Raw genomic sequence first — 17,239 nt, forward strand, 5'->3', positions numbered from 1 at the left:
TTACTTTTGACCCTATGCTTTATTGGGCTGCAGTGGAAAGAACACAGGCTTTGGATTTACAGAAATTTGTTTCAAATCCTTCATATCTGTGTGAGCCTGGGCAAGTTGTGTAATTTCCCTGAGTCTTGGTTTCTTCACCTCAATAATGATTGAAAAGTTTGTTGGGAGGAGTAAATGAAATATATATATAAAACACCTGGGAAAATCATTGGCTATATCAGTTTATTGTTTTGAATGGGTTAGGTTTTTATGGCTCTGGACTTATAACAACATACTTCACTTGACTATTTTTAAAGTGTTTGTACTAGGAAGGTAACCTTTTTTTAGTTAAGCCAGAATCAGGCTCACTTAATATGCAATTTATATCAAATTCACTAAAACTTTATAATCATAATCTCTTCAGAAGTTCCTTCTGCTTTCAAGCTGTTTATCAAATGATTTTTAGGACTTGTTGGCATTTTGACATGCTTATAGTTAGCTGTGTAATCATTTTACAACTTGACAGCAGTGAGGCCAATTGTGAAGTTACATATTATTCTTGAAAAAGTAAAATGGCCTAATCAAACCTATACCTATAAAAATTTAGTAAATTCCAATGACATGTGAGCCACCACTTTTGATTATTAGTAGAAATGACTGAAAATTTTGACCATATTATTAGATATTGACATGGTTGTAAGCCATGATAAATTATAAAACTTTAAATTCTGTTTAAAAATATGAATGGATATAAAATCATAAACATTCATTTGCGATTACTATTTTGATACAAATAGTTTTTTTTCCATAGATGACCTATATCTCTCTAACTTATTCTCTTTTGTTATTATGAAGCTCTTAAAACATCACCGTATTTTCTCTGTTATTTGAGAGATATCCATTCTATTTTTCTTAAAGATTGGGACAGGGAGAAATTACTTGAAGCTTGGATGTCCAACCCAGAGAACTGCTGCCAACGATCAGGTGTTCAAATGCCAACTCCACCACCAAGTGGGTATAATGCCTGGGACACACTCCCTTCTCCAAGAACTCCAAGGACTACACGTTCTTCCATCACCTCTCCAGATGAAATAAGTTTATCTCCTGGGGATTTGGACACCAGTCTGGTATGGTTTAGTATTCAGTGTACTTCCCTTAGTTTTAGTTTTAATATTGTTTCATGGAACCTCTAGTCACAATTCTTGTAATTGAATCCTATACCCTACTTAAAAGGTTCAGTTATTTCATGCTTTGGTAAATATTTATTATCACAGACTATTTTTGAGATCTCTGAATTACAGATTGAAAAACAAAAGGGGTTTCTTTTTCTCTTTTAAAACAAAACATAAGAGAATTTGGGAAAACCATCTACAATATTTTCACTTAAAATCTCCAATTGCTTAAAGTTTTGAGCACACCATACTGAAATATTAAAAGTTGAGTTTGTGATAGGCACCTGAAACCCAAAGATATGAAAATATTTTTATATTTTTCTGAAGACATTTATCATATGTTGATGATTATGTATTTGTTTCAGTAAAACTTCTGGAGTTTGTAATCTGGATACATTTCCAAAATAAATATTTGCTTTTTATTGAGAAACAGTACTGCCATTGTGTGCATTTTTAATTGGCAAACCATTGGTGTACTGTTACAGGAACTTTTTATGTTTCTCGAATGATTCAGCCACACAAAATATGTTATAAATATGAATGCACTCCAGATTTTATCTGGACCTTCTTGGAAAACAGAATCCTACTTCTGTAATTCACATCTGTAACATTATAAAGGTAGTTATTGTTTAGAAGATACACAGCTTTGTAGCATGGTTCCCTGGGTAGAAATCCTTAAATTGCTCCTCTGAATATCCTGAGTTGCTGTATTGAAAAAACAGTTACTCCATTTTTGTAGATTTTCTGGGGTGCGTATAGGGTGAAGGACATGATATTGAAGTGGTTATTTTGCAAGGAGCAATTTGATCTTGAGTTGAATAGATTGCAATGATTTGTTTCTTGTATTTCCTTTTCCAAACAAATAGTTGCTGACTAATTTAACACATACGTTTGGAATTTAAGAATTTCACTTTTGCATTAAAACATTTAAATCCCACAATAATTTATAATGAGATAAGCATGGCATTTGTTATTTAGTCAAAGGTAGGCACACTAACTTTAATTTCCCTTATAACTTTGAAACACTGTTTATAATTACTATGCTAGTATTTTTGCCATAAGCTAATGAACAAAGAGATGTTCTATCTCCAAGGTATGACTTTGTTTAAATCATTTTCTTCTTCACTTCCAGTGTGACATTTGTATGTGCAGTATTTCTGTATTTGAAGACCCAGTGGATATGCCCTGTGGACATGACTTTTGTAGAGGATGTTGGGAGTCGTGAGTATATGCGCAGCTTAGTATTTCTTACTGCATGATAGCACTCTGATTTGGCAATAAAATTGCTTGCTTTCAGTATTTAATGATATGGATTATTTATATTGGTTTCAGAGTTACACTCAAATGTGTTATATTTTACTACTAAAGAAGAATTCTGTTTTTATTTTGACATCTTCCTATCTATTAATTTAGTAAAATTATTTAATTTAGTAAAATTATTTAATTTAGTAATTAAGGTTATTTTGCTTAATGTAAGGTACTTTGGGGAACAAAGCAGATGTAGGTAAATAAGTTTTCTCATCTATTGTAAATTTTAAGGCTGCACCTCAATATAAAGAATCAGTTTCTTATATCCCAAGATTGTTTAAGCATTTGTTTTTATGCTTTCTCTGAACTTTTTGTGACAAGCAGATAGCCTTGGAAATCTGTAAGAATATGGACGCTTAAAATTCCTTTTTAATCAATTCAAAGTTAGATGTCTCTGCTAAGCATGGTTGGTCTATATTACAAACTGAAATTTTATTTTCCTCCTCATGTTTATCTCTATTCTCCTTCCCATTACCTTGCCAATATTTATACTTTCTCACCATCCTTTAATGTTGCTCTAATGTTGTACTTTTTGAGAGAGGTTTATAAACTAAATGAAGAAGATCAATATAATGAGCAATACGTTATCAGGTTATCTCTGGAGACACGTAAATCTAATGATTATGACCTAAGCAAAGCATATCACTAATATTTAAGGAAAAAGTTTTCAAACTGTTCTTTTTCGTAGAATACTAGGAACCAAGTATAGGGAACTAGGGAATACCATGTTGCGTGAAAGAGCAAGAACCTGAGGAAATTTTGTGTTTTTTTTTTAATAACTTTGTCGTGGTATGGATAGCATACACTAAAACACATATTCAAAATAAATAATTCAGTAAGCTTTGACATACATATATACCCATGAAACCATTATGACAATCAAGATAATGCATATATCCATTACCCCCAAAAGTTTCCTCATTTCTCCTTGAAATCCTTCCCACCCTTCTCTTTCCACCTCCCTCTTATCCTTCCACCACCACCCTCCACCTCCCATCTGTAGGCAACCACTGATCTTCTTTCTGTCACTGTGGTTTCATTTTGAGTACATTTTCTTTATCTGTTTTCCAAATTGGGATATAAGGGAAGATTATATTTGGATTTATATTTGTATAAATGGATTTGTATATTATATTATTTATTTGGAAGGGAAAAATAATCTGCTTTAAAAAAATCAGAATAAATAAGAATATCTGGTTGTTTTTTTTAAAACATAGATTAGACTCTACTCTGAATCTAATTAGATAGGATCAAATCAGTGCAGCTGATACAGATAAATTAATTGGCAGAGGTCAGAACTCACAACACAAAGCAAACTTTGAGCTGGTTCTGAGCACAGAAAATCTTCCACAGGTTTAGTACTTTATTTAGCTTAAAATTGTCAACTGTATTATATTAGGAAGTATTATCTGGGTTCTACCAAGTTTGTTACTGTTGATGTTGATTTCTCTGTGAAAATTGAGCCCTTCTAAGGGATTTACTTGAATTTTTTTGAACTTCCTTGACCTTCCTCTCCAAACTCCTATCACAGGAACCATCTCCCATACTTAATGGTAAGATTTAAATTTGAAAGATCTAATTATTGTTTTCCATGGTACCTTATCAGCCTACCTAGGATACTCCTCTCTCCTACCAGGTAGTTCTTGTCAAATCAAGCATCAGTAAAACAAGTACCAGATTGAGTGACTCGTATGTGAATAAAACCATTTTAAAATTAATTGCAGTCCTTTCATGGGCATATAGAAAAACTCTTCAGTCTAAGAAGCAAGGAAGAATTTTTAAAGGTCCCTAGATAGTTTTGAAAACATCTTAATTTATCTTACTCTTCTCTACCCCCTTATCTCATCAGTCTATACAGATGCTTTGAAGCATCTATGCCAAGGGCTTAAATGAAAGGGAAATTACTATTTTCTACCCAGCCTAGAATATCCTTCCTGCTACTGATTAGTTGTTGATTTACTAAGTGGTAACCTTCCTGTGCCTCAATTTCCTAAACTATAAAATGGTGACAGTGGTGAGTACTTTATAGGATTGTTGCCAGTTTATTGTTAAATGGCTTAATATATGGAAAATGCATATAGTAACCACTCAGTAAATGTTAGTTATTACCATCTTACTAAGCTTGATAATAAACAGTGGGAACTTACGATATAATCTGTGAACCTGACCTACAAGATAAAAATATAGGAAAAGTTTGCCCCAGATTTCTCTCTTTTACTAACATTCATCGACTCTATGTTCTGCTTTTAAATTTAGTGAGAAATTCTATGTTGCTGAAAATTAGCAGACTGGCTCACAGAGAGATGATCCTTTCTTCAGTGAGGTCTTCTCAGTTCTGTCATTTAATTCCCCAGAGATAGTTAAACCTGCTCTGATGTATTTAGAATACATAAAATTCAAAAACATCATTATATAGTAACTATGTCTAAGTACGTTGTGCACTTTGACAGGGGACTATAAGTATTAAGGTAAATTATATCTAACTTTACAGGGAACCTATTCATAGCTAAAAGGAAGAGAATCCTGCTATGTGAAAAAAGGAACTCTGCAGTTAGCTGTTCTCAAACTTTTAGTCTCAACATCCCTTTACACTTTAAAAAATTGTTGAGGACGTTTTTCACATAACTAGAACAAATAATTCTAAAATTTGTATGGACATACAAAAGACCCTTCATAGCCAAAGCAATCTTGAGAAAAAAGAACAAAGCTAGAGTCGTCACACTCCCTGATTTTAAACTTTACTACAAAGCTGCAGTTATCAAAACAGTATGGTACTGGCACAAAAACAGACACAGATCAATGGAACAGAATAGAGAGCCCAAAAATGAACTCACACTTATATGGGCAATTAATCTGCAACAAAAGAGGCAAGAATATACAATGGAGAAGAGATGACCCCTTCAATAAATGGTACTGGGCAAACTGGATGGCCACATACAAAGAATCAAGTTGGACTACTCTCTCTCACACCATGCACAAAAATATATTCAAAATGGATTAAAGACTTAAATGCAAGACCTGAAAGCACAAACTTCTACAAGAAAACATAGGCAGTAAGCGCTTTGACATCATTCTTAGTAATATTTTTTTGGATATGTCTCCTCAGGCAAGGGAAATTCACACTTCAAAAGTTTGTTTCAGGCTTCCCTGGTGGCGCAGTGGTTGAGAGTCCGCCTGCCGATGCAGGGGACACGAGTTCGTGCCCTGGTCCGGGAAGATCCCACATGCCGTGGAGCGGCTAGGCCCATGAGCCATGGCCGCTGAGCCTGTGCGTCCCGAGCCTGTGCTCCGCAACGGGAGAGGCCACAACAGTGAGAGGCCCGCGTACTGCAAAAAAAAAAAGTTTGTTTCTTCAGGGCTTCCTGGTGCCGCAGTGGTTAAGAATCCGCCTACCAATGCAGGGGACGTGGGTTTGAGCCCAGGCCCAGGAAGATCCGACATGCCATGGAGCAACCAAGCCTGTGCGCCACAACTACTGAGCCTGCGCTCTAGAGCCTGCGAGCCACAGCTGCTGAGCCCGCATGCCACAACTACTGAAGCCCGCACACCTAGAGCCCATGCTCAGCAACAAGAGAAGCCACCACAATGAGAATTCCGTGCACCACCACAACGAGTAGCCCCTACTCACCGCAACTAGAGGAAACCCACACACGGCAACAAAGACCCAACGCAGCCAAAAATAAATAAATAAAATTTTTTTTTAAAGTTTATTTCTTCTTTTTCCATGGGAAATATTAATGATAAAACCCTCACTAAAATTTATGAATTCTTTTTTCTGTGCCAGGGACCATGTAAATATTTCACATACATTATATCATATAATCTGTATAACAACCCTGAGAAGTACATATTGTTATCTCCGTTTTACATATAGCGAAATTGAGGCCCAGAACAATTAAATGAATTGCTTAAGGTCATATAACTTGTTGGTGGCAGACCTGGAATTCTCTAATATAAAACCTTGCTGTTGCTCTTTCTCGTGGCGCCTCGGAGGCGGTCGGCAGCTTCAGAATGAAGCTGAACATCTCTTTCCCGGCCACTGGCTGCCAGAAACTCATTGAAGTGGACGATGAACGAAAACTTCGAACCTTTTATGAGAAGTGTATGGCCACAGAAGTTGGTGCTGACGCTCTGCCTGAAGAATGGAAGGGTTATGTGGTCCGAATCAGTGGTGGGAACGACAAACAGGGTTTCGCCATGAAGCAGGGTGTCTTGACCCATGGCCGAGTCTGCCTGCTACTGAGTAAGGGGCATTCCTGTTACAGACCAAGGAGGACTGGAGAAAGAAAGCGCAAATCTGTGCGGGGCTGCATTGTGGATGCCAATCTGAGCGTTCTCAATTTGGTCATTGTAAAAAAGGGGAGAAGGATATTCCTGGACTCACTGATACTACTGTGCCTCGTCGCCTGGGGCCCAAAAGAGCTAGCAGAATCCGCAAACCTTTCAGTCTCTCTAAAGAAGATGATGTCTGCCAGTATGTTGTGAGAAAGCCCCTAAACAAAGAAGGTAAGAAACTTAGGACCAAAGCACCCAAGATTCAGCGTCTTGTTACTCCATGTGTTCTGCAACACAAACGTCGGCAAATTGCTCTGAAGAAACAGCGTACTAAGAAAAATAAGGAAGAGGCTTACTTTTGGCTAAACTTTTGGCCAAGAGAATGAAGGAGGCCAAAGAAAAACGCCAGGAACAGATTGCCAAGAGACGGAGGCTGTCCTCTCTGAGAGCTTCTACTTCTAAGTCTGAGTCCAGTCAAAAATGAGATGTTCTTAGGGTAACAAATAAATACGATCAGACATCAAAAAAAAAAAAAAATCTTGCTGTTAACTACTTAATTCACCTTGGGCTAGATTCCTGCCACTTTCCAGGATGCCTTTTCTGTACTACCTCAACTAGTGTGCCTAGAATAGGACATGAAACTCATTTTAATATTTGTCTAAATGAAATATAAGCAGAAAACCTTTTCTTCAAAAAGTTATGCTGTATTCCAATGCCACCTCAAAAATCTCTTGAATTATCTATGGTTTAATTCTGTACCATTGCTCTCTTTAATTTAAAGGTGTAGAATATTGAGAATTGAATATGACCTTTCTAAACCACTTATTTCTATTTTTAATGTTAAATATATTGTTTCAAATTTTTAAAGAGGATAAAGCAAACAAAGTTAAAGAAATTATAAAACATAGATCTGTATATAAATATTCATACATATATAATGAATGGTTGGGCAGGTAATAAGTGTTCAGTGTTTGTGAATTATATGAATTAATGTATTACAATTGATATTACACAGTTTGTTCATTGGTATATTTTAATTATACTCTAACAGAAAATTCAGCATCAAGAAAAAATTCTTAGAATGTGCAAATTATATCCTTGCCTTTTTTCTATCAATTGATAATTTTAATAGGTTTTTGAATCTGAAAATTCAAGAAGGTGAAGCTCACAACATTTTCTGCCCTGCATATGATTGCTTCCAACTTGTTCCTGTGGATATCATAGAAAGCGTAGTTTCTAAGGAGATGGACAAACGATACCTACAGTTTGATATTAAGGTATGCTGCCAATTATCTGTGTGATTTCCAAAATTTAAATTTTATTAAACCTGTATAACAGATTTTAATTTTTTTGTTTTATTTTTGAAAACAAAGTAATGGACTCTGACTTTGTCAGAAAAACTGCATAAAGGAATGGTGGCCTAAATTAAAGTTTTAAACTAAAGCATTATTTTATAATCATGATAGAAGTAAAAGCAAAAAGCCATAATAGTAGTTTACAAAAAAAATAAAACTATCGCTCCAAACTATTCATTGATTTGCATGTTGAACTTTTATAACTGATTGATCAAGATAACATTCAAAGTAAATAGGAACTATTTTAAATTTTCCAGAAGACATATTTTTACTCCTCAGTGTAAATATTTAGAAATAAAGATTATCAACTTGGAAATTTATGGATTTTTTAATTTCAAGTAGTAGTTTCATAAAACAAATTATAAGATTTATTTCATCTTTTTTTCCCCATCTTCTTTTTCACTCAGGAGTTATTCAGAAGTGTACGCAAATCTTCGTGTGATTTAAAAGTTACATTTTAACTGTCTTGTTCAGATTTTTTTATGGTCTAATCCCTAATACATGGACTTTTAAAAAAGAAGTCCTACTGTTTCTTTAACATAGAAAGCATCTTAATATTGACTTTTTTTTTACATTTTTCTTTTTTTTATTATTGTGGCAAAATACACATAAACTTTACCATTATAACTAGTTTTAAGTGAACTAAGTACTTTTACTTTGTTGTGCAACCATCACCACTCTCCATGTCTAGAAGTTTTTTCATCATCCCAAACTGAAACTCTGTTCCCATTGAACGCTAACTTCCCATTCCCTCTTCCCACAGCCCCTGGTAACCACTGTTGTGCTTTCTGTCTCTATGTCTTTCACTATTCTAGGCATCTTATATAAGTGGAATCACACAATATTTATCCTTATGTGTCTGGTTTATTGCACTTAGCATAATGTCTTCAAGGTTCATTCATGTTGTAGCATGTATCAAAATTTCCTTTCTTTTTAAGGTTGAATAATAGTCCAATAATGTATATACCACATTTTGTTTATGCATTCATTCATCCATGGATATTTGGGTTGTTTCTGCCTTTTGACTGCTGTGAATAATGCTGCTATGAACATGGGTGTACAAATATCTATCCCAGTTCCTGCTTTTAATTATTTGGGGTATATATGCAGAAGTGGAATTGCTGGATCATATGGTAATTCTATGTTTATAATATTGATTTTTATGTATTATTAGAGTACCATTTAGAAATTTACTGTTCTGATGCAACTAATAATCACAAGATTCTATTTATAAAAATTATTTTTCATCAGAAAAGTGACACATTGTATGAGCAAACATTTTTAAATTACACATTTTCTGTATTTAAATTACAGCATTTTTACTCTATCATCATCTACTTGGTTTTTAGATTAAAGAAAACATAAATTTTAAAAGTCATGTCATTACTAAGGTAATTGCCACATTTTTCCTTCTTATTTTATATATCCCAATACTATTTTAAGTGTTTCTTGAGACTGACTATGCTTTGTTTTTTTATTTCACTCTGTTTTTGCTTTAAAGTAAATTGACATATGGGGTACACTCCCTATTAGAATTGAGAGTTAAAATGTTTTGTTATGTTTTTTTATTGCTGTTTAAACAGGCCTTTGTTGAAAATAACCCTGCCATTAAATGGTGTCCTACTCCAGGCTGTGAAAGAGCAGTCAGACTAACAAAACAAGGGTCAAACACATCTGGGTCTGATACACTCAGCTTCCCCTTGCTCAGAGCCCCTGCTGTGGACTGTGGAAAAGGACACCTCTTCTGCTGGTCAGTAAAAGACAAGTTGGAATAGCCTAATCACCTTTCTGACAGTTTTTAAAGAGACTTTATACTTTGAATCAGGCCTTTAAATTGTAGTATTTTTGATGTCATTCTTATTCATTAAAAAATATGTAAAGAGTGGTGATAGTTTACATTTATTGTGTGCTTGATGTGTGCCAGCCACCTTGCCAAATATATTCAAATATTGAATTCTCCTAACAATGCTATGAACGGAGTGATATTATTATACCCATTTTACAGATACGGAAATTTAGGCACAGAGGAGTTGCCCAGGGTTATGCAGCTAGGAATTGGCAGAAATGGAATTAAAGCCCAGCTCTGGTGCTAGAGCCCATGCACTTGAACTTTAATACCAAATTACTCACCATAGATTAGAAAATGTTTAGAGTTTAACATCGTTTCTTAAAGTAGAAGTCTCTAGCAGTGATTCTTAACCAGGCATGCCCAGAATTTATTATTAAGACAGCTTTTCCCAATTTTCATTCTAGACCCCGACAAGAGATATTTTGATTTAGTGGATTTTGGAGTGGGGCTTCAAAAAAAAAAAAAAAGCTCTTATGTGATTCTAATGCACAGTACCAGTTAAGAACCAGTTTGTGTCTTATGTTTTATTTAATTTCTAGTGCCTGATAAATACTTAGTAAGTATGAACTGATGATAAATCAGTAATGGATAGGCCATGTAACTATGTATAGTCTCTTGACTGTATGTTTGTCTGACATCCGCGTTATACTTTATTCAATTATAATAACTGTTTTTGTTTTAGTTAATTAAGTGATCAGAAGAAGAAATAGTATTTGTTATGCTTTTTGCTCATTTCCAGATTTATCACATATGCAAGGAAATATTGTACTTGAGGTAGATATAAAACTCTAACCTTTACTTGTATGCTTATCAGAAACCAAAATCAAACTGTAGCACTGCTAGACAGTAAAAAGGCAGATATGGAAATATCCCTACCGTGAAAGGTCTATTTCTTAACCCCATCATCATTATCATTAGCTAAAAATATTTCTTGAACTGCCAAGCTATATATAGCACTGAATTCTAGGTCAGGTGTCAGCAAAGTAGTGTCTGCACCAATTTTTAAAAATAAAGTTTTATTAGAACACAGCCACACCCACTCATTGCCAGTTTGTTTACCTATTGTCTGTGGCTGCTTTCAGGCTATGACAGCATCGAGTAGTTGTGACAGAGACCATATGGCCTGCAAAACCCAAGATATTTACTATCTGGCCCTTTACAGAAAAAGCTTGCGACGCTTCTGGCTAAGTGCTTGAATATAGTGATTAATGAAAGGAAAACCACATTTACTACTTTCATGGCTAAATCAGGTTCAGCAAGTAAAATAGCAACAAAATACTGAATAATAGATTATATCCACATGCCTTAAGATAATTTTTCAAAACATTTAAAAAGCAAATTCCTAATTTTTAGTTTTACGTGTTTTACTATTTGATGGTTGAGTCCTAATTCTACCTCACTATCCCACCAGAAGAGATAAGGATCCAGCAACAGAAATGAGAAGTGAGTTATTGAATACACACAAGCTTACTTGTTTGCATATAAATTGTCCTAGATTAATATGAATCTACTTTATTAGTAAGAATATTAAAAGAAGAAAATAAAGGAGCTTCTTCTTTGAAGTTAGTTTCTTGAGAAACTTAAGCTCTAGTGCCCTAAAGCACCCCATCTAGAATGGTACTAATTATGTACTATCCTTCAGAAAATCATTTTCTGAGCCCTCTGGTTCAGGTAAGCACCCCTGGATGAAAAAAGCTGATTAAGAGGATTGGTGGAGAGGCTACAAAAATGGAAAACATAGATTAGTAAAATGTATAGAAGATTAAGAAGATGATAACATTTGCTACCATCTGAGGATAATAAAGTTTTGAAAGGAAAAGAAAAATCTGTGATTGGCATTGTCTTCTTAAACTCTGTTGTTTCTGTGGCCTAGCTTTTATTAGTTTTCACTGTAGGTTAGCTTTTACTTTCTTGTATTCTTCCCCACCTCTCTTTGTATGCTGCAAGTAGTAAGTTTGGTTTGACTGAAAATACGGAAACTAATGGAAAAACCTACCAAGGTAGATTAGATTCTAAAAGCTATATATGCCAATAAACATATATGATGCTATAAACTGTACCTTTCTAGTCTAGTGTTTGGAGAAGATATGTCAGCTACTCTTTCTCACACCCCAAAATATCAGGCTGGTTATCCTCAGTATCCATTGGAAACTATATGCCAAGATCACAGGCCCTACTTGGAATTTTATCCCAGTTTAAGGGATCTGTGGATGACCACATGGATTTAAGATCACATTTGGTAATTATTTACTCCTTCTCCTATTATAAGGGTGGTAGATAACTTAGCAAATAGTATCATCATTTTCTGACATAGCAATTCAGGACTTAACTTTATTACCTTTCATTTTTGAAATTCATTAAGCTATAGGATTGATATATGTAGGTATATGATATATGTATATTCTAGGATTTTTACATTGCTTCACCTCTCTAAGCATTAATTTGCAATTTTTGTTTTTACATACCTTCCTACTCGTATTCATATAGTATAAAAGCTTTGCCTATAGTCAGAAATTCTAAGAAAAAAAGGAAATCCTAAGTAGAATTCTGCTGCCCTTACTTATCTAGTGTTTCAAAGAGAAAGAAAGTCTGCTTCATGCAAAAAGAAGCTTTGCAAGAGAGATCTTTATAAAATAAAAGCATGTGATTCAGGGTTTTCTTCTTTCTTTCCCCCAAAAGTTCAAAAATATTTTCTAAAAATGATTGCAAAAACCACAAGAAATGCCAATAACAGTTTCTTCTTTTTAAGAACTACGTGTGACAGAATCAGTTGAGAGCTATCCCCAAGAGATGTCTGCTTGGATATAACTGAATATATTCATTGTTGGGAGGGAAGGTAGGAGTAGGCATTTTCCTTCCCACCACAGGATAACCCCTTCTATTATAACTTGTTCACCAACAAGTTCTGTGCCCTTAATAACTGAACCTAGAATGCTTTTTCCCACTATCCTGTGTAATTACATTTTGTCTGTCAGAGTATTTGCTACCAGTCATTGGTGTCTTGGTTAAAGCTTTCTTCAGGAAATTAGTTTTCCAGTATCTGTAGAACATTCCAGTATCTTCATTATTTCTATCAGTATACTCTGTCTTCCTACACATGGCATAATTCAGATTATCAGTCACCTATTACATCTGATAGCATTGTCATCACTGTACTGTACTTTGGAGAAGTTCAGGCTTATTTTCTCTGATGTGTTAGTTTTCAAAGATCTACTTTGAAAGATCTACTTTGTAGATGCTATCTACTTCTACTTTTAATCAATGCAATATTTTATTAATGTCTATTAAATTATCACTAAGTTACTAAGGAGCTGTATAAAACCACAGTTATGGGAAAGGTTTCCCAAATGCCAGATTTGGTAATAAGTCAGAAATTTAAGAAAATTAAGTTATTCTTTCCAGGTATTTAGTGATTTTTTAGGTATACAATTCAATGGCATTAAGTACATTAACAGTGTTGTGCAACCATCACCCCTATCCATTTTAGAACATTTTTATCATCCCAAATAAAAACTCCACAACTATTTAAGCAATAGCTCCCCATCCTCCCTCCCCGACCCCAGCTCCTGGTAACCATTATTCTACTTTGTCTCTGAATTTCCCTATTCTAGATATTTAATATAAGTGGAGTCATACAATATTTGTCCTTTGGTGTCTGGCTTATCTCACTTAGCATAATGTCTTCAAAATTCATTACATGTTATAGCATGTATCAGAAGTTCATTCCTTTTTATGGCTAATATTCCATTGAGTGTATATAGCACATTTTGTTTATCCATTCATATGTCAGTGAAGAGTTGAGTTGTTCCCATCTTTTGGCTGTTGTGAATACTGTTATGAGCATTGGTGTAAAAGTTTGAGTCCTTGTTTTCAGTTCTGTTGAAACTATTTGAGGAACTACCAAAGTGTTTTTCATAACAGCTGCATCATTTTACATTCCTACCAGCCGTGCTCAAGGGTTCCAGTTTTTCCACATCCTTCCCAGCACTTGTTATTTTCTGTTGTTTTTCAAAAATAGTAGCCATCCTAATGGGTATGAAGTAGAATTGATACATTCTTAATATAGTGAAATGTTACCTCATAGTTAGTTAAGACTCTACCTGTCAGTTGGCATGTCTTCTTAACTTAAACTTTGTAAACAAGATCTTTGTTTAGGGACTTCCCTGGTGGTCCATTGGTTAAAACGCTGTGCTAAGTGTCCATCATTGGATGAATGGATAAAGAAGATGTGGCACATATATACAATGGAATATTACTCAGCCATAAAAAGAAACGAAATTGAGCTATTTGTAATGAGGTAGATGGACCTAGAGTCTGTCATACAGAGTGAAGTAAGTCAGAAAGAGAAAGACAAATACCATATGCTAACACATATATATGGAATTTAAGGAAAAAAATGTCATGAAGAACTTAGGGGTAAGACAGGAATAAAGACACAGACCTACTAGAGAATGGACTTGAGGATATGGGGAGGGGGAAGGGTAAGCTGTGACAAAGCGAGAGAGTGGCATGGACATATATACACTACCAAACGTAAACTAGATAGCTAGTGGGAAGCAGCCGCATAGCACAGGGAGATCAGCTCGGTGCTTTGTGACCACCTAGAGGGGTGGGATAGGGAGGTTGGGAGGGAGGGAGACGCAAGAGGGAAGAGATATGGGAACATATGTATATGTATAACTGATTCACTTTGTTCTAAAGCAGAAACTAACACACCATTGTAAAGCAGTTATACTCCAATAAAGATGTAAAAAAAAAAACAAACACTGTGCTTCCACTGTAGGGGGCGCAGGTTCCATCCCTGGTCAGGGAACTAAGATCCTACATGCCTCTTGGCCAAGAAAAAAAAAAAAATTAAGAAAAAGAAAAAATCTTTGTTTAAAATGAGACTGGTGATGATGATGGCACCCATAGATTGGGTTTTTCATTGCCCAAAATGACGTTTTGTTATTAACTAGAATGATTAGCTTTGTGCTATAGAATATAATGTCATATTGAATTAAATAATTCGTAAAGGCTCTAAGTCATTTTTGTTTGACTTTTTAAATTTTATTTATTATTTATTTATTTGGCTGTGCTGCATCTTAGTTGCAGCATGCGGGATCTGTAGTTGCGGCATGAGGGATCTTTTAGCTGTGGCATGTGGGATCTAGTTCCCTGACCAGGGATCAAACCTGGGCCCCCTGCATTGGGAGCACAGAGGCTTAGCCAGTGGACCCCCAGGGAAGTCCCTAATGTTTGACTTTTATATACCTATAGAAAGAATATATAATTAAGTTACAAATAATAAATTGCTACAGTTTTAATTATTTAAATAAAAATTTGCCAAATTCCAATAAGACAGAAAATTGGAATTTATCAAACTTGAAAGTAAGTTAGATTGCCCTTGCTGTTACTTGGAGATTCAGAGGTAAAAGTAATGACAAGAATGTGATGTAAAATAGTACTTCCCAAACTTTAAAATGCAGAAGGGTCATATGGTGATTTTGATAAAATGCAGATTCTAATCAGTAGGTCTCATGGGGCCTGCTCTTCTGCATGTTTAACAAGCTCCTGAGTAATGGCAATGCTGCTGGGCAGGGGAACACCCATTGAATTGCAAGAATTTAAACTATTATTGAGACAGAACCCAATTGATAAAAAATACTTTACAGCTCTTAAGGCATGAGAGGCTAAATTATAAATATTAGGTAATCTATTTGCAACTTTTTAAAATGTGTGAATAAATGTACTGATGAAAGAAAATCTGTCCTAGTGGTATTGAGCTTTAGAATCATGCTTCCAGTTCCTCTATTGAAATGCTTCATCTCTCAGTAGTCACTGTGCCTCAGTGTTCTCAACTTTACATTTGGAACAGTACTTCCCACCTGTGCTTTTACCTTGATGTTGATGAAGGATACTTTTAAATTGCCTTTTCCACGTTTTCCTCTTTAGGGAGTGCCTTGGTGAAGCCCATGAGCCTTGTGACTGCCAAACATGGAAAAATTGGCTACAAAAAATAACTGAAATGAAACCAGAAGAACGTAAGAGGAATTTTAGATAGCTACATATTTTATAATAGCATTCAAAAGATAACATGGTTTTATTTCTTAGAGTCTTCATTTAAAAATGAAGTTTTAAGTTTTCAAGTTTATTAATGCGAGAGCCCGCCTTTTTAACCCCTCTAACCAACATCCTTTTGGAGATACCAGGGGGGGAAAGCATAGACAGGTTCCCTGTTTCTAATGGACTTATTAGGACTCCAGGGTAAACAGGGGTCACATTTAAGTTCTGCTCCTATAGTCCTTCCCTTTTATCCTGGGGTGGGCTAACTAGCTTTTCTGTACTTCATGAGAAGAAATGTATGATCTGTACTGAGAGGAAGCTTCTTATTTCCTTGGAAACTTACAGTGGAGGATAAGGCAAGTTAATTTCTTGCTTATGTGGTTCTGTAGATTTACTTACATTAAATGCCATGTCTATAACTAATTTTTACTGAGATGTCTATAAATATATTACTTCTGTTAATCCTCACACAAATGCTATGAGATTGATGCTGGTTGTCCCATTGTACAGATAGGAAGCTAACAGATTGGATTGAGTGACACAGGGGAAACAGAATGGGTTTGAATTAGCCTTCCTAATAGCAGTTCCCATGTTTGACAAGTAAATATATCTGCTTTGCCATAATTTCTCACCTCCTGAAGTAAATATTTTATGACAACTGTCATAAAATTAATATAAATGATAACTAATTTGGTGGTTTTTAACATTTTAAAGAATAGTGTTAGTTTGAAGTATTGCACATGAGGATTAAGAATTCACACACTTCGTCTACACTTATTATGAGCAAAGCACATAATAAAGATGATGCCAGCCTTCAAAGAGTACAGAGGCTAGAAGGGAAGCAGTCAGATAATTACAGTATCATATGTTAACTAACACAGTTGGATAAAGATGAGAATACAAAAACAGAAACAACTAACTCACATTGGGGACAGAGAATGTTAAGGAATCTTCCTGACAGCAGCAAGATATGAGTTGGGTTTCAGCATATCCACAGAAGCAGAGATGTGGTAGGTAATGTCAGCAGCTGAAGTGACACTGGGAGAGACTGGCTGGCAGCCATGAGTCCCTAAAGGCTTGTATTATATTGGGCAATATACCATTGCCCGAGAGATTATTCTCAGCACTTTATATTCACAAGATCGATTTTGTGCACTGACTCGGGGTTATTCAGATCCATGGAAAAGACACTACTTAGGTAAACCAGAATACCAGTTTATTCATTGACAATGAGGACGATCCCTTTCACATGATGA

At 35.1% G+C, this 17,239-nt stretch overlaps 1 protein-coding gene and 1 pseudogene across 5 annotated transcripts in view; both read left to right on the forward strand.

Annotated features, from left to right (window-relative positions):
* ANKIB1 (ankyrin repeat and IBR domain containing 1) overlaps positions 1 to 17,239 on the forward strand; it is a 159,777-nt gene that overhangs the window by 116,298 nt on the left and 26,240 nt on the right. For all 5 annotated transcript variants that reach the window (XM_060157021.1, XM_060157017.1, XM_060157018.1 and 2 more), the window contains 5 exons: positions 898 to 1,106; positions 2,284 to 2,372; positions 7,867 to 8,011; positions 9,673 to 9,839; positions 15,873 to 15,961. In XM_060157021.1, the coding sequence (XP_060013004.1) occupies positions 898 to 1,106; positions 2,284 to 2,372; positions 7,867 to 8,011; positions 9,673 to 9,839; positions 15,873 to 15,961 (699 nt within the window). The remainder of the gene's footprint in view (positions 1 to 897; positions 1,107 to 2,283; positions 2,373 to 7,866; positions 8,012 to 9,672; positions 9,840 to 15,872; positions 15,962 to 17,239) is intronic.
* Positions 6,438 to 7,272, forward strand: LOC132524238 (small ribosomal subunit protein eS6-like; annotated as a pseudogene).

This window comes from Lagenorhynchus albirostris, chromosome 8, assembly GCF_949774975.1.
Source record: "Lagenorhynchus albirostris chromosome 8, mLagAlb1.1, whole genome shotgun sequence".
Classification (NCBI taxonomy): domain Eukaryota; kingdom Metazoa; phylum Chordata; class Mammalia; order Artiodactyla; family Delphinidae; genus Lagenorhynchus; species Lagenorhynchus albirostris.